Source organism: Vigna unguiculata, chromosome 5 (genome assembly GCF_037176805.1).
Source record: "Vigna unguiculata cultivar grain cowpea cultivar isolate G323 ecotype 2 chromosome 5, ASM3717680v1, whole genome shotgun sequence".
Classification (NCBI taxonomy): Eukaryota; Viridiplantae; Streptophyta; class Magnoliopsida; order Fabales; family Fabaceae; genus Vigna; species Vigna unguiculata.
In genome coordinates this window covers 41,682,868-41,696,561 of record NC_140796.1, presented here as the reverse complement: position 1 = coordinate 41,696,561, position 13,694 = coordinate 41,682,868, and the positions used below count along the sequence as shown (strand labels likewise).

The 13,694-nt window shown below is 32.3% G+C and overlaps 1 protein-coding gene across 2 annotated transcripts; it reads left to right on the top strand.

The window, feature by feature from the left end:
- Positions 1-7,838: 7,838 nt before the first annotated feature.
- LOC114184103 (uncharacterized) lies at positions 7,839-8,857 on the top strand. Of its 2 annotated transcripts, none has more exons than XM_028071346.2 (2): positions 7,839-7,980; positions 8,123-8,857. In XM_028071346.2, the coding sequence occupies exons 1-2, from the start codon at positions 7,928-7,930 to the stop codon at positions 8,556-8,558; spliced, it is 489 nt and encodes a 162-aa protein (XP_027927147.1). In that variant the 5' UTR covers positions 7,839-7,927; the 3' UTR covers positions 8,559-8,857. The 2 variants fall into 2 exon arrangements, with proteins under 2 accessions (XP_027927147.1, XP_027927146.1); XM_028071345.2 differs by having other exon boundaries at positions 8,114-8,857.
- The last annotated feature ends 4,837 nt before the right edge of the window (positions 8,858-13,694 follow it).

Below are 13,694 nucleotides of genomic sequence, written 5' to 3'. Positions count from 1 at the left end.
ATCCATTTTAAAATATTCTCTTAACTATACCAAATTGGCTAATTAGCCAAGTAGAAATCTTCAATATCATCATATATCCAAGTCACATATTCAATCCATAAATCGCTACAAAACAAACCAATTCATGACTCCAAAAAAACCATCATACATCATACGACTCCTACTCACACAACATAATCAACACACATACAACAAAATGGTAGAAAATCAACATGCAAGTTTCTAAAAACCATAGCTTCCTTCTTGTTAAGCTCGATAGAATATCCTCCCTCAAATCTGCTCTAAGAAACAAAGACCCCAAAAGTTCTACTAACACATAATAGCTTGAATTAGTGACCCAAACATTACGTTGGGTTCACATTCCATAAGAGAGAGTTTGGACAGGTAGAATGGTCTCATGCAAAAAGAAGACAAAGCTTGCATTGTTGAGAGAGATTGGACTCACAAAGGAAAGGATGTACTACCTTGACTTAGATTAAGACAGTGGAGTGAATGAGCTCCCTTTTTTTGGTTGTACTGCTAACCCTACTCTAGGACCAAGGCAAAAGATGAGAGGTTGAAGTGAAAGAGAATGAGGAGAATAAAGAGAAGTCAGAACATGAGAGTTGTGTTTGTGGTGCTGACTTTGCACCTTAAAAGGAAGGAAAGGGGGTTTTACAACTAGTGGAATTTGATTACTTAGCTATAATGTCTTCTTTGTTTATGTAACTCCCATTGTTAGTTTGCATGGTTTATAACAATTAGATTCAAATCATAGTACTTCAACAACAAGACATCTAAAGAAGCCTTTTTTGTGGAAGAATTGAAAATAACTTCTAAATGGGCTAACATAATTGATGAGAGAGAATATTCTAATATTAAAGACGATCAGAAGTCAATTCAATTTACAATGAAGCTTGATATGCGTAGGCCAAAGAAAGTTAATACTAAATACTCCAAAGTAATAACTTCTAAAAATTAAAAGTATTTTTTGGAATGTGAGAGGATTGACTAGTAATAATTTTTTTTAATATGATGAAGAGTTTTTCTTTATCTTGGTATTTGTAGTTCAAAGTATGAAATTATTTTTGTGACGGAATTCATGAATTTTCATTTCATAATGGTTTTTTTTTTGCCTATGTGTGTATTAAATGATTGTGTTTTCTCGATGTTTTATTTTTTCTTTTCTTTTCTTTTCTATTCAGTAATTCTGAATTCCGTTTTTTTTTCTACTCTTGTATGTGTTGATGGTTACACAACTTAGTAACCACCTATAAAATGATCTCAACCTCTCTTTTATAAGTTTTGCCTTCTCATAACTGTTTGCACTGTGATACATTTGAATTTCTCATTTTCATTAAATCTCATTCACTCTTTCTGTATAGTCACATGACTGTTTCACAGTTTCATTTATTTTCTATCTCTAATAGTGTGCGATGTAATTTGATCATATGTTTGGTATGGTACCCTTGTTTTTCTTTTCTTTATTTTAACTTTTGAATAATTTTATTCATTTAATTTGTGTTACTGTAAATAATTTAAAGGAAAAAAGTTTCTTATACAATGCTTCTCTCTTTAATAAAATTTAAATACAAAGAAATATGTAGTAAGAAGGAAATGATTGTATATGGAAGAAGTGACTATGCAGAATAAAATAGGTAAATGGAAATAAAGAATATGATTGTGAAGATATTTACATAGAAAAGTGAAAGTTAAAAGTTGTGAAGAAAGAGATTTACCATATTTAAATTTGAATTTTATATTAGAATAATGTATTCTTCATGTTCCTATGAAATAGTAAAATTAAATAGGATTATTGTATATTAAGTAGACATGTCAAACGGGTTGGCTCACCACGAGCCGGGTTAAAAATGAGTGAACCCAACCCGGTTCACTTTATCTTGAGCCAGAAATTTTACAACCCAACTCAACCCACCACAGGTTGGTGTGTTAAATGGATTGACTCAACAACCCACATAAAAAATATTCATATATTTATTTTTAAGTATTCAAATATTTAAATAATTTTTTAAGAAACTCATAAGATGACAATCACAGTCAAATCAAGAACCAATGTCTTCATCATGTTTACCACCAATATATTATGAATTGTTTTCAAGAAAGTGTCCATATGGTCCAAGAAAACATGGATAATATTATACATTTTCTATCATGTTATTCAACAAAATATAAATAAATAAATAAACTACACATTTTTATCATGCTAATTTAGAAAATAATTGTTTATAAGACGGTTGCTTGAGTAATTTACTATAAAGATTATAGTTAAGTATTAAAGTATCAACGTATATAGCTTGACAATCAAATTAATTAAACATTTAAACTATTCAAATATTATTGAACAACATTCTAACATTTAAAAATATAAAATTATGAACCTATATAATTAGGAGTAGGAAATAATTATTAAAAAAATTAAAAAAAATTGTAAAAAATTGTTGATGGGTTAAGTGAACTAGGTTGACTTCAACCCACTCTTGAAAAAACTAATTTTTTTTCAACCCAACTTCGCTCGAATCTATAATGAGTCGGTTTGGTTCACAAGTTGAAACCCATTTTGACATCTTTAATATTAAGTTAACATCAATCTTATTTATATTTAATTTTTATTTTAATTAGTATCGGCTAAGTTGATACAACATAAATATACTTATTAAAAAAAGTTAAAAATATTAGTATCAAATAATGTGACACTATTAATGTTGAGTAATGATACTTTAAAACACCTTACATTTTACTACAAGAAAATTTGGTATTTTCTACTGCACAAATCCGTAGACAATGTCCAAAATCCGTAGGTAAAACAGATTTATCTGCGGATTACCTATGGACAAAAATCTGTAGGTAAAATGGTCGTAGCTAACACTTACCTACGGATTTTTGCATCGGTAGGTAATTACCTGTGGATATATTGGTAGGTAATTACTTGCGGATATATCGGTAGTTAATTACCTGCGGATATATCAGTAGGTAATTACCTGCAAATTAATTACCTACCGATATATCCGTAGGTAATTACCTACCGATATATTCGTAGGTAATTATCGATTTCTTTTTTTTTGTATTGGCCTTTTCGTTGTCCTGCGGCTTTTTTTTTCCTGTGCACATATTTTCATACAGTTCAAAGTAATATTATATAACCACATTATGAAAAGAAATTATAGTACTTAAATTAAGGAGTAACATAACACACATACAATGTTTTTATCCAAGTTAAAACTACCATAATTCAAACCTTACATAAACGTCCAAACATACTATGAAGACTCCTAATATAACATAATGTCTGAGACTAATAATCACTATAAGGACGATGTGAATTAATTTGGCCTTCATCATCTTGTTGCACTTGTGGGTTGTCCTCTTGCAATTGTGGGTTTTCTTCCTGCATTTGATTTTGTTCTTGTTGAGTGTTTGGTGGTTGAAGAATATTTTGTGCAGCAACTGCTATAGGAGGTGGGAGATACTGCATGAGAGTACCAAGTAAATTTTGAAATGTTTGGAATTGGGTTTACATTTGATTTTGAAATTGAGTACTCATTTCACAAATTTGTTGGGACATTCGATCCTCCGTAGTTGCTAGTCGTTGTCAAAGTTCATTAATCTCTTCTGAAGGCACTTGCTGACTAGAACATTCTTGTGTTTGTTTTAAGTAATGGGTTAATGTCTGTAGCAAGTGCATGCATATATAAATTGGTGAGACAAAGTTATAAAGAAGTAAGACTATCAATGGAGAACTAGAAATTGCTTTCAGATTTTTTTTACAAAGTTCAAAACTATAGGAGCAATTATAAAGTTACAACTTTCAATCCTGATAGTTAAGATTTATTAAGCCTTGACTTCAAGTGCCTAATCATCTACTAAGAAAACAAGTTGTGCTACACAGGTTACACTACCACTTAGTTATTTCTTCATGAGAGTCAAAAGAAAAAAGAAGGACCAATTAATTCATAGGTTTTTACTTGAATTCATTTTAGAGTACGATAATTCTAGTTTCAATTAATCTATTTTACATTAACTTGTGTTAGAATATTTTTAATATTACTTCCTTACTTAAATGATTTTATTAGCTTACTTCACCAATCCAGACAAGTATTTAACTTACTTGCTTTCTCAAAAATCATCAACAATAATTAGACACCATCTTTTTTCTTAAAGATAACCATCTTTTTTAATTCTCTCGATATTTTTCTTTCATTCAGTAAACAAATAGTATATGTGCATATGCAAAATGGTGAGAATTTGGTGCGAAACAAAATTTTCTACGTCAAAATGGGGGTGGTGGAAGGAACATGCTTTTGTTCTCATTAAACTTTAATCCATAATGATTGAACAATAAGAAGGGATATGACCAAAACTGGGTTTGTTTGGGTCACAAACACATAAAATATTGTTATGTTTATTTGGCTAATTAGAAGAGAGAAAATTTAAATGAAAAAGGAGAGAGTGATAGAGTAGAACTAAAAAAGAAGAAACCGAAAGAAAGAGAAAGTGAAATTAGAGAATAAAGGGATTTTGTAGAGGTGAAGGTGAACTCCAAAAACACTGACCTGCAAAACCATAAACGCTCGTGCTTTTCTTCATGGTTTCTAAATTTATGTTTGGGAAATAATTGCCTAATTGAACCATGCTTAGCTCTCACTTCAAACTTCTCACAGCCCATTTAATTAGTGAGAATTATTATTAGGATTTTTGACTTCGGTGCATGAGAAAACTAACACCCTTCCTCATTGCATTGTTTTAATGAATATTAATGTGTAGCCATGGTAATAAGATGGATCATATTATTACATTATGTAAATGCATTCATATTATTATTATATAATGTTGACACTCCAGCTAAGCATGCATTTCAAAGGGGTGAATTAAAATCATAAGTAAAATTGCAGTGTGTGCCTGCCCTCAGAAAAAGACAAGGCCATTAGCAGTATATGGAACTAAGACTAAGTATTTGGGTTCTCTAATTAATCATCAAGGTTTTCAGGGGTTTCATGTTGGGCACATATGCTTGTGAATATAAAACTCAGATATAAGTACCACTATCCTTAAACAATGTATAAAAACACACATGACATGGGTCACGATGTCCCCACATTTTTAAACACTTTAGTCCATCCTTTTTTTTAAATAATGAAAAGAAAGTGGAAAGTTGGAAAGCAACACGTAGAGGGCAACCCTTGAGGGAGACTACATTCTTACAATTATTTCCAGACTTTGAAACTCATTCGGTGTAAGCAGTTTCTACAATGCAGAACTGCTAATGATCTAAGCATTTTGGTGACACACCATCTTATCCACTCTGCCATAACTTTATCAATAAGACTTAGGTTACATTTATAGCTACATAAAAAGAAGCTGCTCTTGCTGGACTGAACATGTATTGCTAGAGTGCAACAGTTCAATTAGCTTATTAAAATTCTCGTCCCATGTGTTTCCTTGTTACGTGAGACCACAACTTATGACAACAAACTATTTAATAGTCAACATGAAGGGGCAGGGGCAAAGGCGGGGCAAAGGCAGAGCAAGGGCAAGGCTTTTTGTTTTCTTACAGCTACATAATACCTGTTTAACCTTTTTACAGTTTTTCCAGGTCACAGGAGTTCAAGAAGAATAAAGAAGTAGCACCTTTCAGCTTCCGTAATATACTGGACTTCTCCTTTCATTAAGTTTAGTAAAGAAGTCTTTTCTGTGCAGTTAAAAAAATATTTTAATATTATTTTGCTTTTTAAAATTTTATTTATGAGGATCAGTAGGTAATATCAGTAGGCAAGAAATAAAATGTTTACCTGCTGACGTAAATACGATTACATACGAATAAAATCCTTCAAAACCTTTTCCCGTTTAAGCACGCTAAATTTATATACGGACGTTACCTACGAATCTTGGACGCCAAAATAATACATGGATACATACGGAAAAATCCGTATGTAAGTAAATAATTATTTACTGAAATATATCAGTAGGTAAATTGGTAGGTAAGTGACAAATTACATACGGATTATAATCCGTATGTAATTATCAGTAGATAACTAACGAATTTCTTGTAGTGTTTATTTGACACAACTGTGGCCGTAAAATACTCATAAAAAATTAAACTTTTATATATATTTATAAAAAAAAAAAAGTAAAAGGTAGTAAATGGTATAGTATCGTGTAAAAAACATTTGTGTCAAATTATCTTAATATTTATCATTAAGTATATTTTATTAACATCAACTAACTCAATACTAATCCAACCTAACAAAATATTTTAATTTATTAAAAGATTAGTATCGATTAACATTGATTAAATTAACCTTATTTTTTAAGTTAATGTTGAGTTAGCCAATATATTTTACATTATATAGATGAAGTGCTCCCTTACAATATATTTCGAGAAACTAATTAACGGCCACTGAAATGTTTATTAATTTATTATTTACATGATAATGCTGAGTATGTGGGAAAGCAACAACACGTTTCACATATTTGAATTTCATCTCACGTAAGATCCCATATACTTGACTATTTCAATTTGAAGGAAAATCTTTGATTTACGTAGTGAGGGAGATTCTCTAGTGCTAGTATGAACATGGACTTAAATATAGGTCAAAATATGATACGTATACATAAGAATCAAAACCAACTCATTTGAGCAAGTTGCAAAACAAAATAATGAGTTTAATCAAGATTATGCTTGAATTGAAAAGTAGGAATTAAATTAAACAATTGCCAACTCAATCAAGTTGTCATTATTCTTGCTCGTTAGTAAAATTATTTTTCATTCATAATGGTTCGTGATTAATTCGATTACAAATACTCAGACCAGTACATATTTATATATGTAAGTAAAAAAAAAAATTAAAACTATGATTCTGAAAACAAAATCAAAATTTTTTTCTGGTAGTAGAGACGAAAACCAAGTATTAAAATATTTTTCTCAATGTTCTAAGAATTTAAAACGTTTTTATTTCACCAACATTTATTTCTAAATTTTTTAAAAATTTACTCTTAAAAATCTAAAGAAATATGAGAATTCTGACACACCATTACTTTCGAATTATCAAGAAATTTCTGATAAATTCTTAGCCTCTCTATTCTTTTTAATATATATATATATATATATATATATATATATATATATATATATATATATATATATTGTATAATTAATTTATGTTGTAAACATAATCAATATGTTGGATCGTCCGCATACAAGTAAATTGAAGAACTTTCATTGAATTTATTTTAAAGATAGTTATTACTTTCTTTAAATCTTCCAGAATACGTTGTGCTAATTTCTACAGCAATAATTATATAATTAAATTTTAGGTCACATATCATTTATGGGAGGTTAGAAACTGCAGCATTTCTAGGAAAAGAAATTATTGTCTAGTATATTAATGCTTATAAAAAAAATTATTTGTCTAATGCTAAGTTTTGTGTAATTAAAAAATTGTAAATCTTGTATTAAAGGATTTTGTAGGGAAAGATATCCATAGTATTACAATTTGTTCTTATTTTACTTTATTTTTTATAATTTTTGTATAAAGATCGGAACAATTCAATTATGTCATTTAATTATATTTATTATATATATATATATATATATATATATAATATGAATGATAATATAATTTATATCTTGATAAAAATAACTATAAACAGTCAAAATTATTTAAAAATAAATAAAGAAAAAAATGAGGACGAATAAACAAGTTGATAGTGTTAACTATTGATACCGAGTCAGGCCACCTTATTGGACCATTCATTCCTACCAAGAAATAAATATAGAGACGCGTTGCATACTTTGACTTTTGTCCCTATAAATACCATCATCACCTTAAACTTACCACTACCAGTAACAAAATCCAAAACCTAACTTTTCGGCTCTCACAAACTGTTATATTATCCTATAACAAGGGAAAAATCAACTTCAACTTTCTTCATGGCTCCGTCTGAGTTTAGCTCCAGCACACAAGAACCTACCACCGTGACCACGTAAGTGTTTGCTCAATAATACAAAAATTTATATTCATTAAGTTGTATTACTTTGCATATTTCGTTGCCATGGTTAATTATATACTAACGTTAATTAACCACACTTGTTGCATGTCCTTTTGATAAATATTAGAGAATGCAGTTGTGAGAACACCGAAACCGAGCAAAATGGGACAGAAGAGAGTGGTTTTGGAGGAGAAAGAAAATCGAATCAGGTTGGAGATAAAGGGAAAGGTGCACAAACATCCGCAGACGGAAATGGAGATGACACAGTTGAAGATAATATTGAAACTGAAAACACTCCTTGTACATGTGACACTGAAGAGGAAACGAAAGAGAGTGATTCAGGAGACGAGGAAAAAGCCGCAGAAGGAAATGGAGATGACACAGTTGAAGATAATACTCAAACTGAAAACACTTCTTCTACATGTGACACCGCCATTGAAGAGGAAACAGAAGAGAGTGATTCACGAGAACAAGAAAACGAGCAAAATGGGACAGAAGAGAGTGGTTTTAAAGGAGGACGAAAAGCACTTCAGGTTAGAGATAAAGGGAAGCCGACACAATCAACAAACTAATAAGGAACAGAAAATGAGACCACATTATAAACGCTTCTTATGTCTGTGAAGATGTCACTCACAAATGGCTTAGAAGAACATGAAAAAAAACGACACACGGTTCAGGATGAACTCACGCTTCTGGTTTCTTGTATTACTTCATTTGCTATGGATATTTTTGTGTTTTGTTGGCTGTTTAGAAAAGTTAGGCTTCCCCTTCTCTCCAATAAATGAAGCATTCATTCATGGTTACTTCAATAACACTTTGGTCGTGTGAATAAACTAGTGTACAACCACATTTATACATATATCTTTAGCAATGGGTCGTGTGTATAATGTTTTACGCTTTCTATATTGTGAATCTTCTTTTTCTAACAATTTTCATAATCTTTTAACAGTTTACCCTTTATTTTATATCTTTATAACATTTTACCCTTTATATCTTTTCAAAAGAACATTGGTTTAGCGTAAATTAAAGTACATTAAAAGAGTGAAAACGTCCACTCTTCTTCCTCTATTTATACAACTGTCACTGTTGTTATTTTTGGCCAACAACCCAATAATCATTCTAAGTCAAACAAGTGGCATTAAAGTTTATTATTATTAATCTATAAAAAGAACAAGTTCAAGACTTATCTCAATCAGGCAATACAAGGGGAACTTAATTTACAATTAATCTATAGAAATCACATGTTCGAAACTTACATGCTGTACTTTCTTACATATATTGTACATGTAATTTTGCTTCCGTACAATGAATATTCAATTTACTTTTAAAATAAATATTAATATATTATAAATGGTCGGTAAAATAATATTTTGCAAAAAGAAAATTTATTCTTTTCAAACTTAAACGTCTTTTAAACTAAATTAATAGGATTTGACGTCGCCTAATATGCTCCGCTTTAAAAAAAAATGGATGGCAACCAATGGACCTACCACAAGAGTCATGGACAAGCATAAACAAGAAGAATCAACTTCATTCATTTGAAATAGGTGTGTCCAAGCTCTTATTCTCTTGGACCAGAGATTATTGTAATTAGAACTAGTGCAGTTTTCCCTTTTTACCTCAGGCTTTAGGTCTCGGTTTCTACGCAATCGAAACCTATATAAACGAAGTGGCATTTTTGTAATTAAATTCAACTTATAGGCTTTGGTTGCATGTAAACCGAAGCATATACCTGAAGTTGGGAACCTATAGGCTTCGGTTAAAAGACACCCGAGGCCGAAAACAGAAATTCAATATTTTATGTTTTAATAAACTAGTGGAAGTTAGAGGCGTCGGGTAAGCAACAAACAAGGAAAAATTGAAAGGGCATATGCCTCGAGTGCAATTTGAACTGAGGCCTAAGGTTATATGCCTCGGTTATTAATTATAACCGAGGCCTATAGTTTAAATTAGGGATTTAATTTGGGGAAATTTTTGCTCGCATAGACTTCATCTTCTTCCTCGTTCTCGCGCGACTGCGTCTTCTTCCTCTCCACGCTGCCTTTGCCTTCAACTATCCTTCTGCAATGGGTTCTTCATCGTGACGGAAACGGTGGATTTGGGTGGTTGTTTATCCAGTAAGCGGTGGCTCTAGTGGTGGTTTCCCGTTGATGACAGTGACTCCCACGACGTAGTGGTGTGCAAGGGTTCTTGATCGCGATGGTGGACGGTGGTTGTGGTGGTAGCATCAAGAACGGTGGTGTTGGGTGGTTCTTCCTCTCGTCAACGGCGGCTCTAGTGGTGGGTTTTTCGTTGACAACAGTGGCTCCGCGTGACATAGTGGGGTGCAGTGGCAGCAGTTGTATTCGTCTTCTTGGCTTTGATGACAACGAGTCCTCTTCGAATTCGTGGTGCTTCTTCGGTCACTTCTCCATTTCCCGCATATTGGTGAATTTCGATTCCACTAGTGAGTGATTCTGTGATATTTTTGTTTTTCGTATTATTGTCTATGTGCACTGGGTTTATTGTTCGTTTGTGTGCATTGAAGGTGGTGGCATGAATGTTATATGTTTTGGGCAATTTAATGAAATAAAATATGGTTGGAAGATAAAGTCCATGTAGTCTATTTTAATGGATTGGGATGTTATCTATTTTGTAGGTGATATTTAGTCATATGTTGTAGTGTGCACCAAGTTGGGAGTGCTAGCGGGTGGTAGTGCACTTAATTGGCGCGAAAACGCCTTCTATGTCTTTATTTGTTGCTCACGTGTCACGCTCGCAGGTGCATAATCTTCTAACCTTTATTTTTAATGTGATTCTATATTTTTTTATGCCACTTATTTGGATGTTTGATATGTTATTCATTATATGCTTAAATATATCGTGTTAGCCTTAGTTTCCCATTTGAGATTGAATACGATAATTATTTATTGTTTCCAATTTTTTTTTCACAAAAATTGTATTTTGTAAGATATAATTTAGAAGGAGACAATACTAATAATTTAAATGTATTCAATCTTGAATTATCCAGTTGGACAGTTTAAGAAGATTAATCATTTTCTAGTAGTTTATTAGAGCATATATATTTTAATATACATATCTTAAAATTCATGAATATTTATCAATTGTATTTTGTATTGATCTTCGGGTGCATATTCGTGTATCCTGAAGAATAATGTGAAATGCTGGCAAAATTTCGTGAAATTTAAGATATGTATTTTAAAAGTAATATGTTCCAATAAAATAAAGAAAGTGAATCTTCTTGAATGGGATATGGTCACACATTCATTACGACGTGAGCATTGATTCAAATATTAGTGAAAATGTTCACCAATTTCAGTATATATACGTATGGATCAAGATTGGATTAATTTACCACGTATCAGCGCTGAGTATGAGTATGGAGTACAAGAATTTATAAAATTTGCGCAACGTTATGAGGGTAGAAGTGATGATGAGGTGAAGTTAAGATGTCCTTGTGTCAACTGTTTGAATGGGAGAAAGTTGAATGCAACTCAAGTTAGAGAACATCTTATTTGTGATGGTTTCCTTAAAAGTTATACAATATGGACATGGAACGGCGAATTAATAGACTTTTGAACTGTTTCCCGAACTGAATATGTTGTCGATTCCATCACAGAAGAGTAACGGGAAGAGCGAGTGCAAGAAGACAATATGGAGGACATGATACGGGATATTGGCGCAGAAGCTTTTGCACAAGCGCATGTCTATGAGACGATGTCTGCTGATGCGGAAACTCCATTGTATGTCGGTTCAACTAAGTTCACACGGTTGTCAGCGGTTGTAAGACTTATGAATTTGAAAGCGACCAATAGGTGGATGGATAAAAGCTTCACATAATTGCTCGTGCTCTTGAATGAAATGCTTCTCGGGGGAAATACTCTACCCACTCAAAACTATGACGCCAAGAAAATTCTTTGTCTGATGGGTATGGAGGATAAAAGGATACACGCATGTTCCAATGATTGCATATTATACAAAAAAGAATTTGAAGATGTGAAAAAATGTCCAAAGTGTGGGTCATCACGGTACAAGCAGAAAAGGAACAGTGAATATAGTGGTCAAATAGAGAAGGAAGGATGTGCTTTGAATGTAGTCTGGTACCTTCCAATTGTGCCCAAACTTAAGCGTTTGTTTGCAAATCCTAAAGATGCTAAAAGCCTTAGATGGCATGCAACTGAGAGAATATGTGACAGACTCCTTTGTCATCCAGCTGATTCAATTCAATGGAAAAATATTGATCAGCACATTCCCAAGTTCGGTGAAGAATGTAGAAATACTCGTTTTGGCTTAGCTACCGATGGAATGAATCCATTTGGTAATTTAAGTACAAACCATAGTTGTTGGCCCGTTATATTATTCATTTACAACTTATCTCCTGGACTCTGCATGAAGAGAAAATACATGATGTTGTCTATGATGATATTTGGTCCAAAGAGCCTGGAAATGACATAGATGTATATCCCAATCCTCTAGTTGAAGACTTGAAGTTGTTGTGGGTTGATGGTGTTGAAGCATTTGATGTTGTTGCTTCTGAAACTTTCATGATGCATGCAATGTTATTTTGCACCATTAATGACTTTCCAACTTACGGTAATATGTCGGGATACATTGTGAAAGGTCATAAAGCATGTCCTATATGTGAAGAAAACACTACATCTCATCAATTGAAAAACGGAAGGAAGACCGTGTATCTGCGCCATCGAAGGGTTTTACAAGCTAATCATCCTTATCGAAGGTTAAAGAAAACATTTAACGGACACCAAGAAAATGACGAACCACCAATTCTATTGATTGACCTTCAAATTCTTGAGAAAGTTAATAAAGTACATCATGTATTTGGAAAAACATCCAAGAAGTCATCTGCATCGAGTCCTTGGAAGAAAAAATCAATATTCTTTGATCTTTCATATTGGTCAAAGTTATAAGTTAGGCATTGCATAGATGTCATGCATGTAGAGAAGAATGTGTGCGATAGCTTGATTGGTACACTACTTAACATTCAGGGAAAGACAAAAGATGGAGTAAATGCTCATTCGAATTTGGTTGAAATGAAGATCCGAGAAGACTTGGCACCAAGGGAGGTTGGTAGGCGTACTTATTTACCTCCTGCATGTTACACTATGTCCAAACAAGAAAAGATAAGTTTTTGCTTATGTTTAAAGAGTGTCAAGGTACCTCAAGGATACTCTTCAGATATTCAGAGTTTAGTGTCCATGCAAGACTTGAAGCTTGTTGGCCTAAAGTCTCACGATTGTCACATCTTAATGCAACAATTGTTACTTGTAGCTATTCGTGGTATTTTACCCCAAAATGTTAGACAAACTATAACGCGTTTGTGTGCATTTTTCTCATCAATTTGTAGCAAAGTCATTGATCCTTTAAAGTTAGATGAACTTCAAGCCGAGATTGTTATCATCTTGTGTCAGTTGGAAATGTTTTTCCCTCCATCATTTTTTGACATCATGGTACATTTACTTGTTCATTTGGTAAGAGAAATCAAGTTTTGTGGACCAGTATACTTAAGATGGATGTATCCCATTGAACGTTACATGAAGATTTTAAAAGGGTATGTGAAAAATCAATATCGTCCAAAAGCTTCAATGATCGAAAGATACATTGCTAAAGAAAGTGTCGAGTTTTGTTCAAATTACATGGCAAAAGTAAAATCGATAGGAGTTCCTTAGAGATCATGGTTGAACAGGTGT